Source organism: Aythya fuligula, chromosome 4 (genome assembly GCF_009819795.1).
Source record: "Aythya fuligula isolate bAytFul2 chromosome 4, bAytFul2.pri, whole genome shotgun sequence".
Lineage (NCBI taxonomy): Eukaryota > Metazoa > Chordata > Aves > Anseriformes > Anatidae > Aythya > Aythya fuligula.
This window is the reverse complement of record NC_045562.1, coordinates 65,559,876-65,583,634: the sequence shown is the minus strand read 5'-3', so window position 1 is coordinate 65,583,634 and position 23,759 is coordinate 65,559,876. Positions and strand designations below refer to the sequence as shown.

General features: G+C 36.7%; 1 protein-coding gene across 6 annotated transcripts in view; it reads right to left on the bottom strand.

Annotated features, from left to right (window-relative positions):
• The window catches only part of SORCS2 (sortilin related VPS10 domain containing receptor 2), a 543,664-nt gene that overhangs the window by 72,719 nt on the left and 447,186 nt on the right, over positions 1-23,759 (bottom strand). For all 6 annotated transcript variants that reach the window (XM_032186612.1, XM_032186614.1, XM_032186611.1 and 3 more), the window contains exons 6-9: positions 19,497-19,561; positions 17,161-17,279; positions 12,999-13,088; positions 1,610-1,789 (exon numbers count right to left, since the gene is read on the bottom strand). In XM_032186612.1, the coding sequence (XP_032042503.1) occupies positions 1,610-1,789; positions 12,999-13,088; positions 17,161-17,279; positions 19,497-19,561 (454 nt within the window). The remainder of the gene's footprint in view (positions 1-1,609; positions 1,790-12,998; positions 13,089-17,160; positions 17,280-19,496; positions 19,562-23,759) is intronic.

The following is a 23,759-nucleotide window of genomic DNA, read 5'->3' as shown; positions in this document are numbered from 1 at the left end:
AAAGTCCTTTGTACCTCATAGAACTATTTTGTAAGCAGTTTTGCTGCTATGGCTGTGTATTCAGTGACACATTATTTTCTGCACTGTTTGATTTTCTTTTAGTAACAGTTGAATAATATTCTATATTAGTTGGGAACCAAGAGGCGGCATTCAGATGGCCCCAGAGTGTTTATTATCAGCAGTTACTGAAATACAAAAAATACATCTGTATAACATAAGCTTATGATTAAAATTGAAATACTTAAGATTTGTTGTTTAGGAAAGAAAGTAAATAGGAAGAATGTATGCTGCCAGTTGTATAGCTCTTTTTCATATAGGAGGCATAACAGGATCCAGCCTAGAAGTAGTATTTTCAAATGTGCTTGTGTCAAATTCCTTACTGGTTCATAGTGTGGCAGCACTTGATACAAATTTCAAGGGCATGCTGCTTTTGTATAGTCACTTAATACTTTTCTTTTCTTTTTTTTTTTTTTTTTTTTTTTTTGTTCTATGATGCCAATATTTGACAATTATTTCACATTCATATTTGCAATGTGAGCAGAAATGAAATATGGTACAAAAGATAAAGTGTATAAGAGAAAATTAATGCAGACAAGTAAAAGAGTTTATGGCAGATGAAGATGAAGTGAGGTCAGCAAAAGATAATGAAGACAGTGCAAATTTTAAGGAGAATTAAACACTTGAATTTTGGAAATTATCAACCATCAAGGATCTGTGTTGCATTGGAGATTCCTGTCCCCAAGTTGGGATACATGCATTAAAATGTCCAAAGGCAGAAAAAAACAAAAACAAAAAACAAAAACAATAATCTGGGATATCTCCCTTTTGTGCATTATCAAATATACATTCAGTAATACTTTATTAATTCAGTTTCACTAAGGATTTCAAATAACTCTTGTAGACAAAAGGAGAGTGAGGGATAGCATCTCCGTACAAGTGATCTGAAATTACACGCTCCAGGTTATGCAAGAAGAAGAGATAGTACCTGACTCCCTTTCAGCTTTGCAACCTGCAGGAGTGACCAGGAGCAAAGAGCTGCAAAATAATGCTCCCGATAAATCACCTTGTGGGAATGTGGCTACACACAATGTGTAGATTCACTCATTAAGACCCATTTCTGAATATGGACAGCACAGAAAATAATCTGTGCCTACACTGGTAATTGGTAAATGTTTTACTACAGCCATTTGATAAGTAAAAGCTAAACAAAGATGAAGGAGATAAAGGCAACAACAACAACACTATCATTTTCCCACACCAAGAAGGACCTAATTAGAGCCATACATAGGCAGCTACATAATTCTTACTTCAACAATAAATTACACTGCCAGCTTTCCTATCTTACAGGAACCCTCAACCAATTCTGGTCTTGCACATCCTTGCAACCCAATCTAGTTCTAGGGTTCACAGCACACTAGCAGGGAAGGAGGAAAAACAAACAAACAAAACAAAAATAAAAATGGTGCACTATCAATGAGTAAGAAATAATAGTCTTAACATTAAAGATAACTGTGAGAATCTACTAACAAGATTAATAATATCCCTAAATCAAAATAAAAGAATTAAATCTCCACCCAGACTACAGACATTGGAAGACAGAAAAGCCTACCTCCAGAATATCTATCAGGACATTCTCTTCTGGTTGCTTTGTGCTCCGGACATTCTCCAGCAGGATGGAGTAGTAAACACCCTGTGGGTCAGACTGGTACAGGTTGTATGTGTCTGTCTGGTACCATTCCTGAACAGCCACGAATACCTGGTTTTCATCTGTGCTGATTATCTGTAAATCCTGTAGAAAAAAAAAAAAATAGAGAGAGAGAAATTACTCATTTTTTCATAATTGATACAACACAAATAATAATCCTACAAGAAATACTGAATACTAGAAAGAGTAGAGGGAGTGTGGGGGGTGGTAAAATGCACCTGAATGCTAGGTGACAGTAATGTCTCAGTCTAGCACTAATCAGCACACTGCATCCCACCACTGCAGTGTGGTTGGGCAGTGCCTTCTGGACAGAGGCTAAGAGAGTACAAACCAGCTTAGTGAAGACCAAAAATCACAATTGTGTGAAAGCTGCAATCTGCTTTGGCTTTTACATAATTGAATACTTACTGGGTTTCAACATTCAAAAAAAAAAAAAAAAAGCTTCAAAATCTAGCAATGTCATTTAGGTCCATGGGTGAGAAAGAAAAGTGAATGATTTTTGCAAGCTCTGGATGACAGTTGATAGAAAACCTGTATGATTCATAACACCATATGCAAATCTAACCTAAAAAAATAATCATCAGATACTCAAAGAATTAAGAACTATTTCATCCAGGACAATGCATAATATAGCACAAAGACAATATGATACAGTTTCCAGCAGTCACACAGAGGAAGGACTATGTATTATACACACAGTTGATGTATATTATAGTCTGTAATGTTAACCTATTGACCAATGTAGAAAGATTCAGTCAAATATTCAACAGTAATAACATGAAAGTCAACGTTCTACATGTACATTCATTTCTCAAGAATTTCAAGCATGGATATTGCAACAGCTTTCTTTCAGTTTCTCCAGCTCCTCCACTCCAAACTTCTTAGACATAAAAAAAAACTATACAGATGGGAAAAATAATTTAACACTAACATTAAACAGAAGAAATAAATCAGGAAGTGGCATCAATGAACTAAGCTTAACAAACACAAAAAGGATGTAAGTTAATTGGAAATTGCAGCCAAAAGGCAGACGTTGGGGCTACAGGTGAAAGGACTTCTAGTCATAGAGATAGAAAGCTTGTAAACTCTTCATAACCTTCTTGGTATTTTATATACAGTTCTGGCCATCTTATTACTGAAAAAAAATCATTAAAGTGATGGAGTGAATAGGAAACAAAGCTACCAAAACTGTTAAGAGAACATGAGTGGAAAAAAAAATCAACTTTAAAAAAAAAAATTAGGAATATTTCACAGAACGCTTTCTTACAGAGAAATAAAATTAAGTCTGTAAGAATCAAGTTTACACTACAGAAAATGTGAGCATGTGCAACGCTGAATACTTGGCAGAGCATGGCAGTCACACATCAGGCAAGATGCACGATGTGATTGAGAAAGTTAGATTGAAAAAAGGCATTATCGAAACAAAAGAGTACATTGGAAAGATTTTAACATGAACAAAAGATGGTTACTTACTAACTAACCGTGTAGTTAGTTAATTTTTTTATATATTTTTTTTAAATATCTGACATCTCAACACAAAGGAACCTAACTGCAGTTTTCTATCAATGACAGCTCCCAGAGCTGTTTTCAAAGTCTTTCATGTTGAACTTAGTACTAAGGTAGATTTTTGTTTAACATTCCATTAGTGGATCTCTTTTTATCTTATACTCAAAAATTACTCAGAAGCAGGGAGTTTGGCAGAACTTTTGATTCTTTCCATCTGAAAGTTACTAAATACTAACTGTTCCGATGCAAGAATGCCAGCAAAACACTTCAACTGATCCCAGTGGGTTCTTTAAAAAGCTTCTTATATGTACACAGTGCTGCATCTCCTGTCTTAAACCACATCTAATATTGAAGTCACCTTTTCTTTTACAGTGTGAGAAAAGTTGCCCTGATTACCCAAAAAGTAGACAGAAGTGAAGCAGAGTCAAACAAAAGAGCGAGAAATACAGTACTTTTCTTCTTTTTTCTACATGTAAACCTCTAAAAAAACCCTTACTCTTCTGTGATGCCAGGGCTTGCAGCAAAATTATCACTTACATTATTTTGTAATTAAAGTAACACATCTATACATCCCCATAAGCAAATGCAGAAAAGGCCCCTTCCTTGCCCCAGGTACACATGGAGGTACACATGGGGTGGCAGTAGTTGCACGGGTGGCACTTGCTGGCAGAGGGGATAGCAGACTGGACAGGCTCATTTGCAGTTCTCATCCCTCAGGCTGTTGTAGGAGCTGCAGAGCCAGTGGAAGCAATACACGAAAAGCCAAAATGTGTGGTACTGAATGGAAAGATTAATTTTGGAAAGACTGGAAAGATTGGGTGAAAGCATGGTTAGACTGGACTATTTTACTGCAACAAATGGAATTTACTTCTCTCTTGGCTGTGACTGTTATCAAGAAAGAGGCCCATACACTTAGCCTGTTTGATGGTATTTTTTTCTTAGGCAAGAACTTATAAGATCCTGGTTTTAGCAAGTGAAATCACCTTTTCACTTCCTTGAAATTTGCTCCTTTCACTTAGCATTTACACTTTTTGATTTCTAGTTGTACTGGAAGGTAGAAATTTCTACTGGAAATTTCCAGTTTCGCTGCTATTTCTTTTCACAGTGATTTCTTTTTCCCCACAAAGCAAAACAGTCCTTCAGTTTTACTACCTTGCACTAATCCTGCACAGCACTTTCTGCCCACAGTTATGACGTAATGCCCCCTGGGAAAATTAATTGACTAAGTAAGGAGATCTGCAAATTTTAGATGTATGTCTGATTCTTAAATATCCTTTAAAATGACATGGGATGTTTAAAATGTAGCCAGAAAAAAAATCTATATATTATGTCTCTCTTTTACTATTTCTATTGCTGTAAAACTGAATTTAAAAAAGAAAAAAAATGATTAAGAAATACAACAGGACTTTGGAGTGCCAAGTCCAACCCATCAGCCCAACTACCCACTGATCACAGAGGACAAGCACATGACAGTGGGATGTCAGCAAATATCGCTAGACATAAGTTACTGCCACTGAAGAGTTAACTAGTAAAGACATCTGAAAAAGAGGTAATATCTTGATTCAGGGAATGCAAGTTTTATTGCTCTACCTAATTCATGGCCACAGATACTGCCTTAGGCTGTAATCTCAGCAGATCCTATAAGGAAAGCATTCATTCTGTGATGATTTCATGCTTGGACTGTTGCAATTGCCTTCTTTCTGGACATTGTGTTTCTCTCTCCAGATTCTGCAGGCTATTCAAAGTCCTGCTGATCATGTAATTTTCCTGTAATTGTGCTATTCACACGTGATTTATTCAAATTCATTTATAAAATGTATAAAGACCTTTAGTAATGTTACAGCACTTCAGGATTTCGAACGTTTCTTTTTGTTTATCTCCAAATGTATGTTTTTTTATATATATATAAAATATATATATACACACATGTTAAATATTTGAGGTCTTGGGCTTTCCTTTCATTTCCATACTCAAATGAGAGAGTCTGTGCTCTTTCAGGTGTTCCCAGGCAGAATCTTTCTCCAGGTTTGTCATAGCACCATGTTGCTATAGCACTTCTATGGCATGTCCATTATTCCATAGACATCCTTTCTCCCTTACTACCTACCACTTTGCTTTTGCTCAGTCCAGTTTGTCATCTCTTCTGATCTTCCACGTCTTGCTGACCCAAACACCCATGCTTTCAGCATTCTCACTTCTCTCCTTCTCTTTTTATACTTTTGCATAGCTCAGCAATAGTAATCTGTATGAGAAATAAACTGTCCTTCCCAAATACAAAATTCCTAAGGCCAGCCAGCCAGCCAACTTTCTTCCTGCTTTATCTCATCTTTTTAGGTTGTAAGCTCCTGTGCTGCTCTGAGAATACTCACAATACTGCTAGTTGTACTATTCCAAACACCATGAGACTTCTTGGTTCTGTTTGCTAAGGTGCTTCTTGTACAGTATGTTCTGCGAATTCCATTGACATAATGTTCCCTTCATCCTCCTCTCTTCACTGGATAATGTAATGCCACAGATGTATCTTCATCTCTAAAAATCTGTGGAACTACTCATAGGTCCAAAACAGTGGCCAGGGCCAGGGATAGCTTTACAGTGAAACCAAAGAAGCCTACAAACTGCTCCAAAATCCACTGCTCAACTACTATACTATACAAAATCCACCCTGCTACTATTGGGTCCACATAGTTGTTTCTCTATGGATGTAGAATGTATGGATGTATGGAAAGTAGACATAAAACATCCTTCAAGTAATGTAAACAGCCACCCCAAGGAACACAGGTAAATTGACTCTTGTATGAAAATGGGGAAAAATAAAAACACCTTACTGAGATTACTTGAAATGTTGCACATACAAATAGGAACATAGTTTTAAAAGACAATGTCTGTTTTTTGTTTTATACAAAAGCAGTAGCAGCTAAGAGTCAGGGGTTTCTGGAGGTGAGGGTAGGAGGAATGCAAGAAGTTTAGAGGAGCAAGGGAAGAGAAATGCTTTGTTTTCACTGTATACATCCCCATACCATCTACATTTAGTAACTCAACTGCCTTTAAAACTACTAATACCTTCTAGAATTTTATATTCAATAAACACTCAATATAGTTTACTATATTACTAACTGCTAAGAAAACCTGCACTTACTACTGTGCTAAGAAAACCTGTGACACAAATAAATAGGATTACACCCTGAAGACGGAAGGATATAAAAGATGACAAAGATCATAGAGCAAGCCAGTGCTCCTTTGTGTAAAATGTGCTGATGACATAGGAAATGTCATCAAATGGAAACACTGCAGGCAAGATTCAGAATAGGCTGTACAGTGCTACATAGACGGGGCTGTGGCACTTCAGTCACCAAGGAAGGTTCAAAAATAAACTCAAAATACTCATTTTTCAAATCTTATAATTCTTAATCCAATGTCAAAATTCCACCCCTTGCCCTGCAAATGGTTAATGCTTAGGTTGGGGTACATGTGTAGTGGGTTTAACCTGAACAAGTGCAAAATTAAACAGAGAATCATAAGGAGTAAATTTATCACAAGTGCAACAGATATAAGCACTCAAAACTCTGTAGTCTTAGCCTTGACCTCCAGATGCACCACATTTATACCCCTGTAATCTCTTAAGTACAATCAAGGTAACTGGATGGCACATATCCCAAAGATAATCTCCCTAATCTTCCTTGCCTGGCTGACTAAAATGGTGCAAGGAGAGAAATCAATAACAACCTATGCTGTGAAGAAAAGAAGAGTTCCTTGAATCCACCTTAAAAGGATTTCTGTGACTTGGGAGCCATTCAGAGTGACGGCTGCTACAGCACAGGTTCACTTGCTGGTGCCATGACACCTCCCAGGAAAGGAGTAACTTTACTGCTTCAAATATCACCACTATCTGTATTTCTAACACTAGGTGTTAATCAAATAAAAATAAAATATGGAGTTGGTAAAAAGCAGGTATAGGAAATTCATACTACCATGAATACATTAAAGACATTCACTTATGTCTAAGGTAATGGGATTTTTTTTTTTTATTTTATTTGTTCCGTGTACTCACTTTTATCTTGGTTACCTAAAAAATTTCATTTTAGTGCTTATTTCATAAGATAGAAAAGACATACAGAGATCAAGATAAATGAAATAAGCTTTTTCCACGTCATATCTTTTCAGAACTAAATATTTTACTTTCTGAATTGCAGTAGGATACAACAGGCAATATAGTTGCTCCATTATTGAGTTTTTGTAGCTGGCATGAACAAATGCAGAATCAATGAATGCCTTGTATCAGTTGATAAAAGGAGATCATTATCAGTGGAGTTTATTTACCAGAGCTAGCAAAGGGACTCAGAATAATTAAATTCTTCCAAACTGCAACAGTAAAACTAACATGACTTGCAGCAAATTTCTTGGTTTGGTCAAGATTTTTTAAGACATTTTTCACTTAAACTGAAGAATGAAATAGTTCCCAGTTTTACTGTTAATCACATTAGGGAATAACTTAACATCCCAAATAAGGACCAGAAACCAACACAATTCTCTTCAAATTCATGTTCTTCCAGGCAAGGGCAATCATTGCTGCAGGAACTTTTGTGCAATACAAGGGTGATGACAGATGGGGCTACACCCTGTTCTCCTTAGCAGAACTGCTCTACCAGTGGTAGCTGCTGAAACCCTGCTTTGGGCTGAAAGCGACCCAACAGGGATTGCTGCATATGCCTAGCGGATCTGGGTCCCCTGGAACACGTTTGCATGGATAGGCAGCCATCTAACAACACAAATGCAATCCTGCTACTCTTGGCTTGATTTTGATATTTGCTTCCTATGAATTACTCACTTCTGATCTAGCTTTAGCAGCAGAGAACAAGAAATCTTGGTAAAACAGAATATAGTTTAAAGCCACTGCAGTTTTAAATCGATAGCTCCAAATTTCCTGTCCTGTTACGGGGAGCATAGAGGCAGCCTTTTACGCTGACCTCACCAACCTGTGACTATTCTGTCTGGCAGCACAACTCCTGCCAAGCACAGGAGACAGATGTGTGATTTGACATATGTCAACATCAAACATGCTACAGAAAATCTCTCAACAGCAAAGAGCTTAAAGAAATATAATCTGAATTCTGTTCATTAGGTGGCTCCCAACAGCTCTGTTCTGTACATACATGTAGCTATGATGTGTTACAAAAAGTCAATCTGAAGTGCACTGTGGAGCTAGAACCTAGAAGAAAAAACAAATAAAATGAAGCTCAGAACTTGCAAAGCTTGGCTGGAAACTGCTTTTATCAGCCTTTGACTCACAAGTAAGGAGGCCTTGAGATATGTCCTTTTCTGTATTTTTACTTTGAGGCTATATTTTGACAAAGACAAACACAAATGCAAATAAAAATTAATATATATATTTTTTATTTTATTTTATTTTTTTTTACAGATTTACAACATCTACATATCAAAACAAAAACATGAGACATCAACAACATTTTTAATTACTCAATTTGAAAGTGTTCATTCTATCTCCACATTTAAAATCACTGTGAAATGCATCTGTGCTGCAAAAAAGGAATATCTGAATAGCCCAGCGCTATTCCCTCAGGCTAGATCCTGGGGCTCTCCTGATGTTGTCAGACAGATTCTTGCAGTATCTTCTGACAGTTTTTCCTTCCCTGTACACAACCTATTTTAGCTCTTCTCCATCTCCAGGTTAGGCAGAATCCAATACTGAAAAACCCTGAAACTCAGTTCTTTGAAAAGCTATTGCTTTTAATCAAACATTTAAAATTTTCTTTGTAAAAATATTTCATTTTCTTTACCTCCTACCACCATAAAAGTAGCAGCTTCACTGCCATGTTCTAGATGTACTGTTGATGTGTCAGTGTCTTTGCTGATATTCTGCTTCTTTGCAAAATTTCACTGGTAATTTACTAATATTTATCTTTTCCTTCCATTCAAATTACTGAAACATACATTTCTACTGCAGTCTGATGGTTCCCACTGAAATTCAGTGGGATGAAAAATTTCAGAGTTGTGTTCTTGTATTGTGTAGTATCTAAAAAATCTGCTATAATGTAAATATAGCAAATCACTTTTAGAAAATGGATCTTTTACATAAGGCATTAACATAACTCACATCTACTGCTGTTCTAATGGATGTCTGGGTTCTTTGTGAAATTTTCAGCTCTGCTGTGTGCAGACACCAAAGCAACTTCTCTTGGAGGCATCATCAAAATGCTAAAAGGATACAGTTTATTTCATTCCACTCATTGGGCACTGTCTCAACTAGGAACAACACAAAAATGCCTTTTTCCAAATGATGTAGTCATCCTATTCCTAGCTAGCTATTGATGGTATCCAAAATGAAACCATTAGCTTCTAATTTATTTATTCAGCCAAGCCTGGAGTTAATCTGCTTAGAAGTTTAAAAAAAAAAAAAAAAAAAAAAGACAAATAAACAAAACCCACATTTTGCAAGAATTAAAGAATTCAGGATGCAGCACTATTTCAAACAGACAACAGAAAGACCAGTGAGTTATGACTGACTGAATATGTCAGAAATGTACTCAGTAAGATCATATGCCTAGTAAACTAAGTATCCTTTGCACATGTATTTTAAGGCTAAAAATGATTATTAGATCCCTTAGTTTTCTCTCTTTACTGTCTTTCCAACCAGAGAATTTCCAACTATTATTTCTGCACAACTAACAAGACACAGGCAGAGCAAATAACTTATGTATGGTTAGAGCAAATCCCCCAGAAAAGCACTCAATTATTATTTGAAAACTTCAAAACCTAGAATATCTGTCACTTTCCTTGGCACCTTTTCAAATAATTAATCACCAATGCTATTAAGAAGCTCAGCTGAGTTTCTAATTTGAAAGAGACTGTCTTCAGTTCCCGTCTATGGGTTTCTCTCTCTACAAAGTACTTTAAGACTCTTAAGTATTTTCTCCCCATAAGGAGACTTCACTATAATCAAATTACCTCTTTACCTTCCTTTTTGAAAAACAAATTATACTTTTCTTAAGGCTATTTTTCACTGCACTGATCTTGTTTGTAGGGTGGCCCCACAAACACTACAGAGATCACAGTGGGCAGAAGAGTGATAGCAACGAATGACTGAAGGGAACTTCTTAAACTGGGTTTGCTGCCAAAGAAAGCTCCATAGGACTGTGATCTAGGTCCCCCACTATGTGGTTTGTTTCTAACCCTCCAATAACATTTGCTGCTGTTCTTCACAATGATGCAAGCTCATCTACTGCAAGCGTGGATGACTACAAGAACTAAACAATTCATTTAGTTCTTGGATTATGACAACCTTCCCCCCATTTATTAAGATGTATTTGACAGCTAGATCTGAACCAAAATAACACATCCTTTACTAATATAGTGTATGACAAATATTGATATTTAAATCAGAGACATATCTTGAAGGAGGTAAAGTCTGCATCCTGCTTATTATAAATAATTCACTTTCTTGAATGCCTGAAGTACTCATCCACATAGAATATGAACTTCTGTCTGTAATCATAGCACACGGTGCAACTCTCACAGACTTAAGTTAGATGTCCATCTCCTTTGTGATGGCAGTTACAGGAAGCACAAGATGTGCTGCAGCAGATTACTGGGAATCAGAATGAAACTGCAGTGGAAAGCTACAGCTTTGGGGGTTGGAACTAGATGAACTCTAAGATCCCTTGTAACACAAGCCATTCTATGATTCCTGAACAGGCCATGCAGAAGCACAGGAAGAAATGCTCAGCTCTTCCATACAAGATTTCTACCCTTCCATTTCATAGAATCATAGCATTGCTTGGGTTAGAAGGGACTTGAAAGATCACCCAGTCCAATGCCCTGCCATGGGCAGGGACACCTTGCACTAGACAAGGTTGCTCAAAGCTCCATCCAGCCTGACCTTGAGCACCTCCAGGCATCCACAGCTTCTCTGGGCAACCTGTTCCATTGCCAAACAAATAACTGTTTTGCAACATAAATTAGAATCGTCAACACTTGCACTAATGTGCTGACGCTTCTTCAGGAATTCTGGCAAAACATTCAAGACTAAGATAATTTTACTTGTTTTAATTTATTGACAATTAACATGTTATTAATTACTGATTTGTGTATAGAGAAAAACAAAGACAAACAAACAAAAACATTTAAACACTGAAGTAAACACCTTTCTTCTCCCATATCCAGGCTGAGCTCATTCAAACACCTCTTCTACCCTCTTCATAGCCTCAACTTCCTTGTTTCCACTTTGTGTTAATTCAGTCCCACCCAGGTACTTCAGAGAGTTAATGGGCTGTTGGACTCATCAGCCTTTTTTTTTTTTTTTCCTCTTTTCTTTCCTTGCTCATTCCTTACTTTCCTCCCTTGCTCCTTCCCCCTTTGTTTCTTCTGTCCTGGTGTGGGTCACCCATAAGCTGCAGTCATCTGGGGATCCCTGCCCCAGCAGGAGTTGCTCGTGGGCTGTAATCTCTCAGGATGTCCACATTCGGAACATTTTAACATTTACATCTGGATATTCTTCTGTTGTTTTTCTAATTACAAACTCCTCCAAGAAAGCATAAAGGCTGATGGCCTTAAAACATTGAAATAATTATGTGGAATAGTTGATATATTTACCTGTCCCTGGCTATCCATTTCTTTTCAAAATAAATAAATAAACAAACAGTCATCTGCATAATGATACTCAGAACGAACATAGCCAAATTTCAGATCCTTGTCTAAATAGTGTCTGAGGATTTGATTTGAGGGTTTTGTTAATATGCTGTATATTTGAAAGCAGAAGTCTTCAGACCATCACTTAGTTTAAAAAACAAAAAAAAAATAATAATGAAAAAAAAAACACAAACACTAAAACAGCATTTAACAAATTCTTTGCTTTGTAAAAATAACAAAACAAGTAAATACAGTGTACTCCTTTGTCCTTTACTACTTGGGCAGTGAATTAACCAATGCATTTCAATACATGCAACAAGGATATATTCTAGTTTCTAATATGTAAAATGAAGGAATCCTAAAGTATCACATGAAAAGAGAGAGACATCATGAGGTTGGGAGAACAATTTCTTGATGGAAACAAGGTGAACTGTGAGGCCAGATCAGGTTAGCTGGGTTTTATCCAGTGAGTCTTTAAAACCTGCAAACTATTTCAGTTCAGGATTGCAGATGCTTTTTAACTATACATAAAAACATGAAACATATTGTGTGCTGTACAAAATTTCAATTGCATCATTCAGACTGTGTGTAAATATCTGTCTGTGCTTTACTGCACAAATATAGAAACCTTGTCACTATAAAAATATGCTAGACTGAAGGAATCTCAGAGAAAACTCTGCCATTCTGTTAAGTAATTAAAGTCCATATTGGGATTCTTTAATGAAATAGAGACCCATCCACTGCAAAATTTCTCCTATATTACTATTCATGCTTATACCAGAAAACACCATGTGGAATTAAGCTGTAATTTATTCTTGAAAGAACACTTGCTCAATATCATTATATTGCCATAGGGTATGTAGCACAGCTTCATGGAAGCAAAGCTCAGAAACTATTGTGGTGACTGACGATGTATAAGCTATCCTATGTTCTTGTCCTCTATGGTTTATAAGCTATTACTTTCCTAGAATAAACATGCAGACAGTAGGGGAAGAATATACCAAAAATGGGATTTAGAAATCCATTTCAAGGAGAAATTATCATCTCAAACTAATGAGGTTTAAAAAGGAAAAAAGCAAAGCTAGTTTACTATGAAAGTGAAGAAGAAAAATACAGAAGTAGAAATAAAAATATGTATACTCACTTTTGGCAACGCATATTTTGGCAACTTCATCTGTACAAAGCCATTTCGACGGTAAGATACGTAATACTTTGTCCGATTTGCTGATGTTGTCTGTACAAAGGGAAAACAGAACCCTGTGATAGTTGATAGTTTATATTAAATGTAAAGAGGAATATTTTGGAAGTTTTTTTTTTTTAAAACCTGCAATTGAAATATATAGCTATTACTTCCATTACATAGGATGAATTTGCACAGTATTCTCCTAATAGGATAAATAACATCTGTGAGAAAACAGACTCCAGGTAGACTCAACCCCCTCTTCCCCTTCTTTAGGGAGAACAAAGAGATTTACCTCCCTCTTTTTGCCAGTTCAGCTACCTTGAGTAATACCTGAGACTTCAGCATCTCACTGACCTCAGTCCTTTTGATATCTCTGTACACTGTTCTCCCATTGGCCTTCCACATTTCTGTCCTTTTGTGGAATCCCTGGCAGCAGGACCCACTAGACAGGAGGCAGGGAGGTGGCACACTGGCTGTGAACACCAATACCTCAAGGGCAAGTGGTTCTCCAACAGCCCAATTCAAGGCAGTTCATAAAGGACTGAATAACTCACGCTAACATTGTACCAAGTGTTCACTGTATTTGGCTAGGATTTTCTGTACAGGATAAAACATTTCCAGTGCAAGATGCTGACATGCAGCATGGAAGATGATACAATTCCCAGTTCATTGGTCAGTCAGTTTGAAAACCAGTTACATGTCCTGAAGACACAATTCTACACTTATATAGAGAGGTAAAGCATATTTCAACTGCTTTCATGCATGGAACTGAAGACAGATTAGGTTTTATGTAATATACCTGGGGTTTTATGAAGATTTCCACCAAAGCAAGCAAACAAATGCACATTGAAAGGAACACCTGTGTATAACTATTATTCATTAGCACCCATTTCCCCTTTTGCCCAACACAGTGGCAATTTTAAGACTTTTATGTAATTCCCCAAAAATCAATGCAAAATTTGTTCCAAAGGACCCAAAGACAGATTCTAAATAAATAAACACTTGAAAATATTCATCAGCTTTTTTTTTTTTTTTTTTTTTTTTTTTTTTTTTTTTTGTCAGAAATGTAATGCCAAAACCTCATCTGACAAAGCCATTGCCATTGTCATGGGGAAAAACATTCCTATTGTGGTTTTTCACTTCCTCTACAAATATGGATCCTGTCTAGTTCAAGAAGTCAAATGACATTTTACTGAGATGGAAAGATAGAGGAGGAGATGCCAGTTTTAGAGGTTAACATGAGCATGTCTTCATTCAGTTTTTCTACTTCACCCTCCTATATAAGTCATAGCAGAGCAAAAGGAAACAAATGGAGTAAGCTGATGGCTAAACGAAAGGTAGAAATTCAATGTAATTTATGAAAGAAAGGCTTAAAAAATAACCTCATTCAGGGAAGATACATCTCAAATGAAGATTCATTGTTGATTTCATAATACTAAAAAGAGTAAAAAATCCAGGTTTTGCAGTAAATTGCTAATATTTAAATGAAATGCTGTTTGCCACAACAAACAGCATGTTTGGCTGTAGGCCATGACATAAAATATTATGTGTTTATAAAAGGAACCTGATTTGGAGAACAGCCTATCCTGAAGCAAATAAACTTGACTTTTCTTGGTAAAAAATGAAGTTGATGCATGTCAGCAGGTCCACCTGCCTGAATATTATAAAATTATCAAAGTATTTAACACTGAAATCATTTTCACGCTTTCTTTAAACCAGTATCATTTTTTGTGGTAGAAAGAATGTGATGCCCTTTAGGAATGTGATTTGTTAAATGATGGATTAAAGCAAAAAGTTCACCATTTATTTAATTAGTGTTAAATATCAGTCTTACCCATCTTACAATAGCCTTCATGTTCATTATGCATTTACTTTATGTCACTCATTTTAAATGACTAGAGATGATGCAAGGCAGCGGAGAATCAAAGTTGAAGCAGCTAGTTGTGTCAAGCCCCACTGACATTAAAGGCTGGTCTGTGCTTCAAACAGTGTGAAAACTTTAATCCTGCTAAAATCACCTCTGAAACCATCTGGCTGACAGTGCAAACTGAAGGAAAGCAATGAGCATTGGAAAACTGCTGATCTTCATGGATATAGACATACTAAAGAAATTAGGATGAGAATTACCTCTAAATTGGTAAAAGTCTGTGAATGTGGACAGGATTAGCCCTGCATACTGCAATGCTCTGATTCATAGGCACCAGGTTAGGATGGGTGAGTGATGCCAGGGGCCGTACGACTGTCTCAAACTCATTTTTGCACAGATGACTATGAGACATCTTTTTGGCAGATATTGCTATGATATCAAGAGCAGTCCCTGCTCTGATTAGAACTTTCATAGCAACACTTCAGCCTAAATAAAAGATGAATTTTCATTTTGTTTCAGAAGTATGATCTTTCTCAGATGCACAGCTGCTGTGTGGCTTCACTGGAAAAGCCAAAAGCAGTGTCCTGCACCACATCCCAAAGGTGGCTGCACTTCACATATGACTAAAGAATCCCAGCAATACCTTCTATCCCTCAGTAATACAGATCTGGCTAGCTGTTAAACAGTTAAGCAACAAGAGAGATTTATTGTACATGCTGTGATTTACTGTAATAAGTCTGAAAGGAAAAGACTAGAGATGTTTCCCCTTTATGTGGGAACTAGAGAATACTACCCTTTTATGTTTATCTCTCTTCTAGGCATTAATATGTCTCAAATCTACAGAGACTATGTTACCAATGGCATAGTTTTGCAAAAGCAATTGTCTGTTAAATTCATGTGTACATTTCCAAGTTGGAATTCCAGTTCCTGATTGTCCATGGCTGCTATAAGACAGAACAACAACATCTCCAGGTGCAATTATACAAGATGTCTGGCAATACACAAATGTTTGAAGAGGAAGCAGTCTGTGTTTTGTTGAGTGCAGCAGCCTGGAACTATATGTGGTGAGATGCACTTTTCACCATCTACAAACTGGGAAATAGATTTTAAAGCACACCTTGTGGGAGCCACAAATAGTAATAGCTTTGAATAAAATGGGTGCCACAAGTTCTAAACCTGAGCTGAAAAATGCCCACTCAAATTCAAAATTTTTTTTTTTCCAAGTCCAATTTGCTGTTTCTGTGTGGGTCCTTGAAACTGCTGTGTTGACTAAGAGGAGAGCTTCTTTCATCTCTATCAATTTACAAATCCTTTTGGAAGAAACAACCACAAGAAAGGAAAGCTGCAAAAAAAGCCAATCTAATGTACACCAAGACAGTGGTGTGGAGAAGTATCCACACATAAAACTGTCTTTCTGCAGGAGTCAATCATCAGACAAACATTGTGACAAGCAAATCATATCAAAATAACGGAAATATAGCCAATCACTGGGGAAAGTACACATGACCTCACAGGAAAATCATGAAAAACAAGTAGGATATAACCTTTCTTTGAGAAGTTTGCAGCTCTGGCAGATTCAAATTCTGATGACTCCCAGGCACATTAAATAACATTTTCAGCTAGGCCTAAGTTGCACTTGGTTGGTGCCATAAGGCTGACAGAGCTCCCGCCCAGGCTTGTGCATGCAGGTTTTTTCATTTTGGAATGAAATAATCCCAATGGAATTTGGATCATCACAAGTTGCTCCCAAGCTATGGCCATTCCACACTTTTGCTTCCTAAGCACTGTCATGTAACTTCTTTCCCACCAACACCTCTTCACAGGAGAATCCATACGAAGAAGTTGAGCCACTACTCTGCTAGTGGCTTTCCTTAGATGCTCTTCTTAGGAAATCTTTTCATGCTACACAAATATGGAAAGAACCCACAAAAAGTTGTAACCCCAGAGGATTGTTTTCTGCCTACCATACAATAGTATTTATAAAAAGTAATTTTGAAACACATAAGCCATTTGAAAATTTCAGTCTAATTAAAGCTAGGTCAGTGATGAATTAAAATCAACTGGATACACAAGCAACCAGCTGCACAAATTAAAGATGATATTTTTTGTTGTTGTTGTTCTATGTAAATATTCATAAATCATCATGCATACTCTGGAACAGGTTTCTCCATGCTCCTAAATTACAGTTCTGCTGTACTGTCTAAAATTTTACTTCTGAATTTTAAAATGGGTTGTCTCCCCAGAAAGTGGCTTTACCTGAAGAAATATGTAGTCATCCTGCACAGTCAGGGAATCCCGATCAGTGCTACCAGCAAACTGGACTGTCATTGTCTTATCAGAGCAATTCTGCATCTGGCAAGTGATGTAGCGATAACCTGAGGGAAGAGAGACAGAAACATATGACAGGGCTTTGAAGGGAAAAAGAAGCAAGCAGTATAAAATGTTATTCGTGCAGGGAAAGTGCTGCCTTTGCCAGTTGAGTTAGTTGTAATATTATGTTAAGCCTTCATACAAGAGTTTTTCAATTTCTAATGTACTGAGAATACATTAAGTGCCTACAGTTCAGATCATTCATGGGTGTTAGCCTGTTCTCCAAATTTTGCTGGTCCAGAGAGATTAGGGATTAGGTGAATGAGACATTCATAGGTGGGGATAGTAGAAGAAGCCTCTTTTCTCACTTAACCTATGCACATAGCCAAATCACTCATTTGTAGAAATGGCAGCCTTACACAACATAACTGAAATCGATAGATCAGCCCCAATATAAAACTGTGATGAGTGAAATGAGAATCAGACTCAGTTAAATATACAGCATATGGAATTCGAAAGGCTATATTCAAAGCCCTATAGAAAAGTTAACACAGTATTAGAACTGCTTTGTTGGGGCAGGACTTCTGTACTAAGTGTTAATACCTTGTTGAAAAAGCCTGCACTGATTTGTATCAGTGGAGGCTATGGCTGCTCTCTTCCTATCCAGTTAGCCATGGACAAGGAATATCTTTTCTGCCTGAGTAGTTAGGAGAGCACTGCTGCATCTTTAATGCAATCTGCTCCTATGAAACCGGGAGAGGAGAGCCAATATCATATCTTAAACCAGCTGCAGCCCAACAACCTTCTCCTAGATTCAAGCTCACCCTTCACCACAAGCCTTTGAACACAAACTATGGCTGTCATTCCCAAGTGCAGTGAGAAAATAGTTATATGAATGACCCTGCGTTCAGATCACTAATGTTTTCCATGCTCCAGATAACAGTGTGAAAGAGCAAATAGTGCACCCCCACACATGTCCTTTGTTACTTTTGCAGTGATAGGAAATGCATTCCATACTTCATGGATTTTTTATTAGAAAAGGCCAAACCAGTGTGCTAAATACAAATATTTGTTTTATAATCTGGATCTGTTTAAAAGGCAGCTAGAGTCATTCCAAGTTCTCTTGCTTATTTCCAAATCATCATCACAAGGATATTTGAGCAAGCATAGCAAAGGGCCCTCATAAAGTCTTTCACCTATTTATAGTTCACAGGACATATATTTTAGTGCTTTATCAGACAGGTAGTACAAAGATACTGTTTCCACTAAAATCAATGGCAATGCTTGTATTGACCTTAAGTGTGGTTAATTGAGAACCCAGCCAGGCAGTAAATATTTCATTATATTTTCTCATTTTCTGCTGTTTCCTTTAAATTAATATATAATAAATATATATATATATATTTAATAAATATATATATATATAATATATATATATATATATTTAATTTAATAAAAAATCCATCCAGCTCCTAAACAAACTTCTTACAATGTCTCTACACAAAGCAGCTGGGGCTGTGATGGGGCTGTGAAGGGCTCATAAAAATTATAAAAGATTTAGGGAATTTGTCATCCAGGTTTCTTGACTTTTTTTTTTTTTTTTATATAGGGCTGAAAAAAAAAAAAAAAAAAAAAAAAGGAAAACCTTCAGGGATCAAGGAAAGTCAAACAGTGCATCCTTTACAATTAATTTATAAGACTACAAAGGAGCTTAGATGACCTGATTCAAGGAATTAAATCATCTTTCAGGAGTACAATTGGCAACAAGAAACCACATAAACTTTTTGAATCATGGTGACTTTACTGCATCACATCCTGACTGCTGATCTGCTTTTTCATTTATTTTGCTTTTGAAGTCTCAGAGTATACTAGATGCTGTAACATGAGGAAATTCTGGGAGACAGTGGTTAGTTCAGTAGGACTGACATATGCAACAATTCACTTTAACAGACATTTACCCAACACTACCACTGCATTGCCAGTTTTATTCGCAAATCAGGAAAAAATGTTCAATGTTTAACTGCCAGAACAAATTGCACTATTAATGGAAGTTTTCAACAGAGCATAGCATCTTGATGTCAATTCATTTTAGAGTGGAAAACAAGTAAATTTTAAATTATACCATAGTTTTATATAAAAGGACAGCTTTACTGACTACAGATAAACCGAGCAAGAATCTGACTTGTACTTCTGACTAAAAATCAATCCAAAAAGTACTCTCTAAAACAAAGAGAAATAACTATACCCTAGGGAATCAAATGATAACATTTTCATTTGCATACCTCCACTGGGGTCCTGGATTTCCATATGAACTAAATCAGGGTCTCCGTCAACTCCAGCAACGGCCCTGAGAACATAATATAATCAAGTTATGCAGAGCCAGCTACAGAATTGTAATTATGTGGATGGAGGACAAGAGAGGATTTCATGCTAACCAGCTTTAACATTCTTCTAGCTGGGAAATTAAAATAAATCCCATTTATAATGTCATATTACTAACATTAGATGAAAACAATTTTTTTTTCTGTACTTGATATTATGTTTTTCTCCTTAAATTTCTTTAAAATACCTCTTACTAAAACATGCATACAAATAGGATCCTAGTATCAACTGGAGAAAAGAACCAAAATAGTTATGAAATTGGAAACAAAACTTTATAATCCCAAGTTTATACATAAATATATACAGATACATGTGTACACATATTTACTGGCAAGCTTCAGAGCATCTTTTTACAATTACCTCTGACATTTGAGACGACAAGGCAGATTTGGGACTAAAGGAGACTTGGATTCCATTCTTATTAGAAATACCTTAAACTTGACACATCCTTTCCATAACTAATTGATACGTCATTGGTAAGTATATTGAAAAGGAGAGTAGATTCTACTTTGACAAAGGAAGAAAGCAAAAAGTAATTTTGAGAACGATATCCTGAAAAGGAAATTCAGTCAGAATTGATCAAAGCACAGCTTAACTTTGAAAAAGTGCACACAGAATACAGGCTGATTTTCTCCTAATATTCCCCATGTTAAATATACTTAGCCAAAAGTTGAGCTTTCTACCCTCAGGGCTCCCATCCCAACCTAGGGACAGCAGCCACAGCTGTGCTTTTTCCTGGCCCTTACGTTGTTATTAGTCAGGAAGATTCTGCAGAGATAGCTTGGAGCTGACACTCATGCTGTCACAAAGCAAAGCAGAATCCGTCCCAACTCCCATGTAGCTACATCACTTTTCACAAGGCTCTTCAATGGCAATGTGTGTCCATTGAGTCAGTAGATGCAAGCTGAAGACATTCAAAGGAGGTGCACTGAGTAACAAAATGCAGCTGGACTCAGACACTAAAAAACCTCATTACAATACTTAGAGAAAAGGGTCATTTTGATACAATTATTAATAATCAAATGCAATAAAGCTAATACTTTGGATTGAAATTACATCATTGTTTAATGATTTTAATGACATTGATTTATGAGGAGCGGCGAAAACCCAGACTCAGTAATTGGTGGCTCCTTGGGAATGCAGGCCAGGGGGAAGAGACTGGATGATTTCCACTGCTGCATAACAACCAGAAATAATCACATTGCTGTTTTTTTCCTAATAAGATAAATGATCAGTCTGAATAAGGAAGGGGAGGGGGAGTGATGAGCTCTGCCAAGCCATGAAATGTGAAGGAAACTTCTACTAGGAATTTTTAATAAATGCACGGACAAGTCCTGCATTTTCTAAGAAATTGTGCCTCTGAAACACAAACTATTAGAGCATTTTGGAGAAAATACATCAAGTCAGAAAAGCTATTATATTCACTGAGGTCTGATAAAAGTGTATCTGAATGGGGCGGGTGTGAGGGGAGATCTGTGGACTACTTTTTGCAGTGTACATTATCTATTATACTATCTATTTCTTCTAGATATTCACGACATACCGAATCAAACCTTCTATTTAGTTTGCAGTCAGCTCTCTAAAGGAAGAGAATTATGTTTGTTGAACACCTTATCTTTTGTTCTAGACCACATGCAGCTGTACTACAAACTAACAGAAACTTTAGGGTTGAAGTTTTTTGAGGCTCAACCTGACTTGCTGATTGGTACCAATAATACAGCTTTGGGGTACTTGTGAAAAAAAATCTCCTATGTCTATAACTCATTACACATGATTTCATGAGCACAGTTAGAGATATACGTCAATACCTTTACACACTTCTTTCAATAGCTCAGAAGTGAGAATGATCTGTCTATCATGTTCCTCCTAACAGTGGCAGCTGGCGCAAGTACAGTCTAATCTCATTTCCAGTGTAATCATTTAGTGCAAGAGGTTGTAACTGATCGGTGTTAATGAACACCACATGTACACAGAACATGAAAGCTTCCAACCTGGACTACATCTCTCCTTTAGACTTGTATTTCAGTAGGTGTGAAAAAAATCACAAGAAAAGCTTTTTAAAACCCAGTCAGGAAAAAGTAATACCTCTTTCCCCCTGAAGTTCACACATTTCCCCTATTCCCCCTTTTGAAACTATGCTTCATTAAACAGGAGAACATTCATTAAACAAGAGGGTAAGTCCTCTCTTCCTAAACCAGCTGGATCACCTCCATTGACACACAGAAGGTTTACGGTGACAACTCCATGTTGCAATTTGACAACCATTTCTACTCGTTATTCTACCAGATTAAGCCACCTCCCTGCTGTGTTCCCAGTGTTGCCTCTCCGTCACCACCTCAGTTGTTCCACTGAACCAGTCAGGTCCCAATGCTTGGAACTATCTAATTTAAAGGTAACCCCACAAAGACAGAAGCCACAGAGCTGCCAAAAGAAGATATCATTAAGCTGTACCCATAGATAACTCACTTTAGATATGTCAAACATGTGAGTTGTACCCTTTAAGTGAAGAGTTTATTCATTCTGAGAGGCAAAAAATAGGTAAATAAAATAAGGAAACAACTTCATTTTTTCAAAGCCAGGTTTTGTGTTTTATATTATTCCAATTGTACAGATGGCTCTCTATTTACTCGCTGAAGATGTTAAACCCTCAAAGTCTACTTTTGAACATCAATTATAGAGCAAAGTTTCCCAACTCTGAAGTCTTTTTGCCTATTTTTACAAACACTTAGGAACAGTCCTTTTTTCCTTCATTGAAAAAAAGACCCATCTATACTAAAAAAATCTTCAGAATGGAGTATAGCTAATGCAGAGAACTTGAAGCAATATCCCCAAAGAATAAACTAATCCATTCAGTTCAGTGAAATCCCCTGCCAAAAGTACTTTAAACAGCAATATTGTTATTTCAACTGTGTTTAAACGATGAACCAAAGGAAAAAGGTGTATCATACTAGGTGTAACATACTACAGGGCTAAACACAGTCCATCTGCTCATGCAATATAGCTTTCGTAAAATGATAGGCAAAAACCATACGTACTGTAAGTGATCCACTTAAAAGGAAGGCTCAGCTATGCTTTTTCATATTGAAGGAGAAATCTAAGCTTTTTTTTTTAAATGTATTTTCATATATAAAAATGATTGCTACCACAACATAGATACATCATATCAGTGTGAGGATTATGTCCACACATCTATTCACAAACACAGCTCCTGAGCCAGCTCTAGGACAGGATCTCTTTCATCTTACACAATGTATTACAACAACTTGTAATACATTGTAATTCAACAGCTTCTTCCTTTTTTGTTGTCATTTCAACATTAAATTCTATTTTCAAATAGAAACTTAAGCTTTCAGTGCAACAAGCACTTGCTTCGAAACTCTTTTTCCTCAATTTCAGTTTTTACAACATGCACTTAAAATTTCCACAGGCGGGGGAGGGGGGACCTAAAAACAGATTAATTTTAGATCAAACAAATTTTCCTCTATGACAATAAATATCTCTTCATCAAGTACACTGTTCTGATTAAAGCAAGTGCAACATGCCAGCACTTCAGATCGCATTACAGTGTGGTTACAACACTTCAAAATGAAAATAGACCGACTTGATTGTAGGGTGTTGTGAATATAGGCAGTCTCAATATGCTTTTTCCCTTTCCTGTGAACACAAGTTCCCATCACCTCCCTTGTGCTAGCACTCGTGCTTGTCTGACACCATGCTGAGCCTCTTGGGAAAATTAATTCAGCAAAATGTAATTTGGGGAATTTGTGGGATTGGTTTTCTGTTTTTTAAGCCACCTCACCATGAAGGTAGTTGACCACCAATCCTGTAGAAGAAAAGAAGTGCCTTTTGGTGGTGCACTGATACAAGGTTGCTGTGGTGCAGCCATTGTGCATGTCTAGATTTATTTATGTCATAAAGCTCATAAAGATGCACCTAATAAAGTGCAAAACAAAGGAAAAACAGGACACTTATGTTTCCATATACAAGGTAGGGCTGAATTCGGTCTCTTGAGGGACACTACAGCTCTTTTTTATGTATATGTTGCTTGAGACTTTAGAGAAGTTTCAAAAGATTAGCTTTTGCCTGACCTTCACTTTTCTGTATTAGTGCTCCACCAATACACAACACCAACTTGCTCAGCATTACATCAGCATAGAAATGGT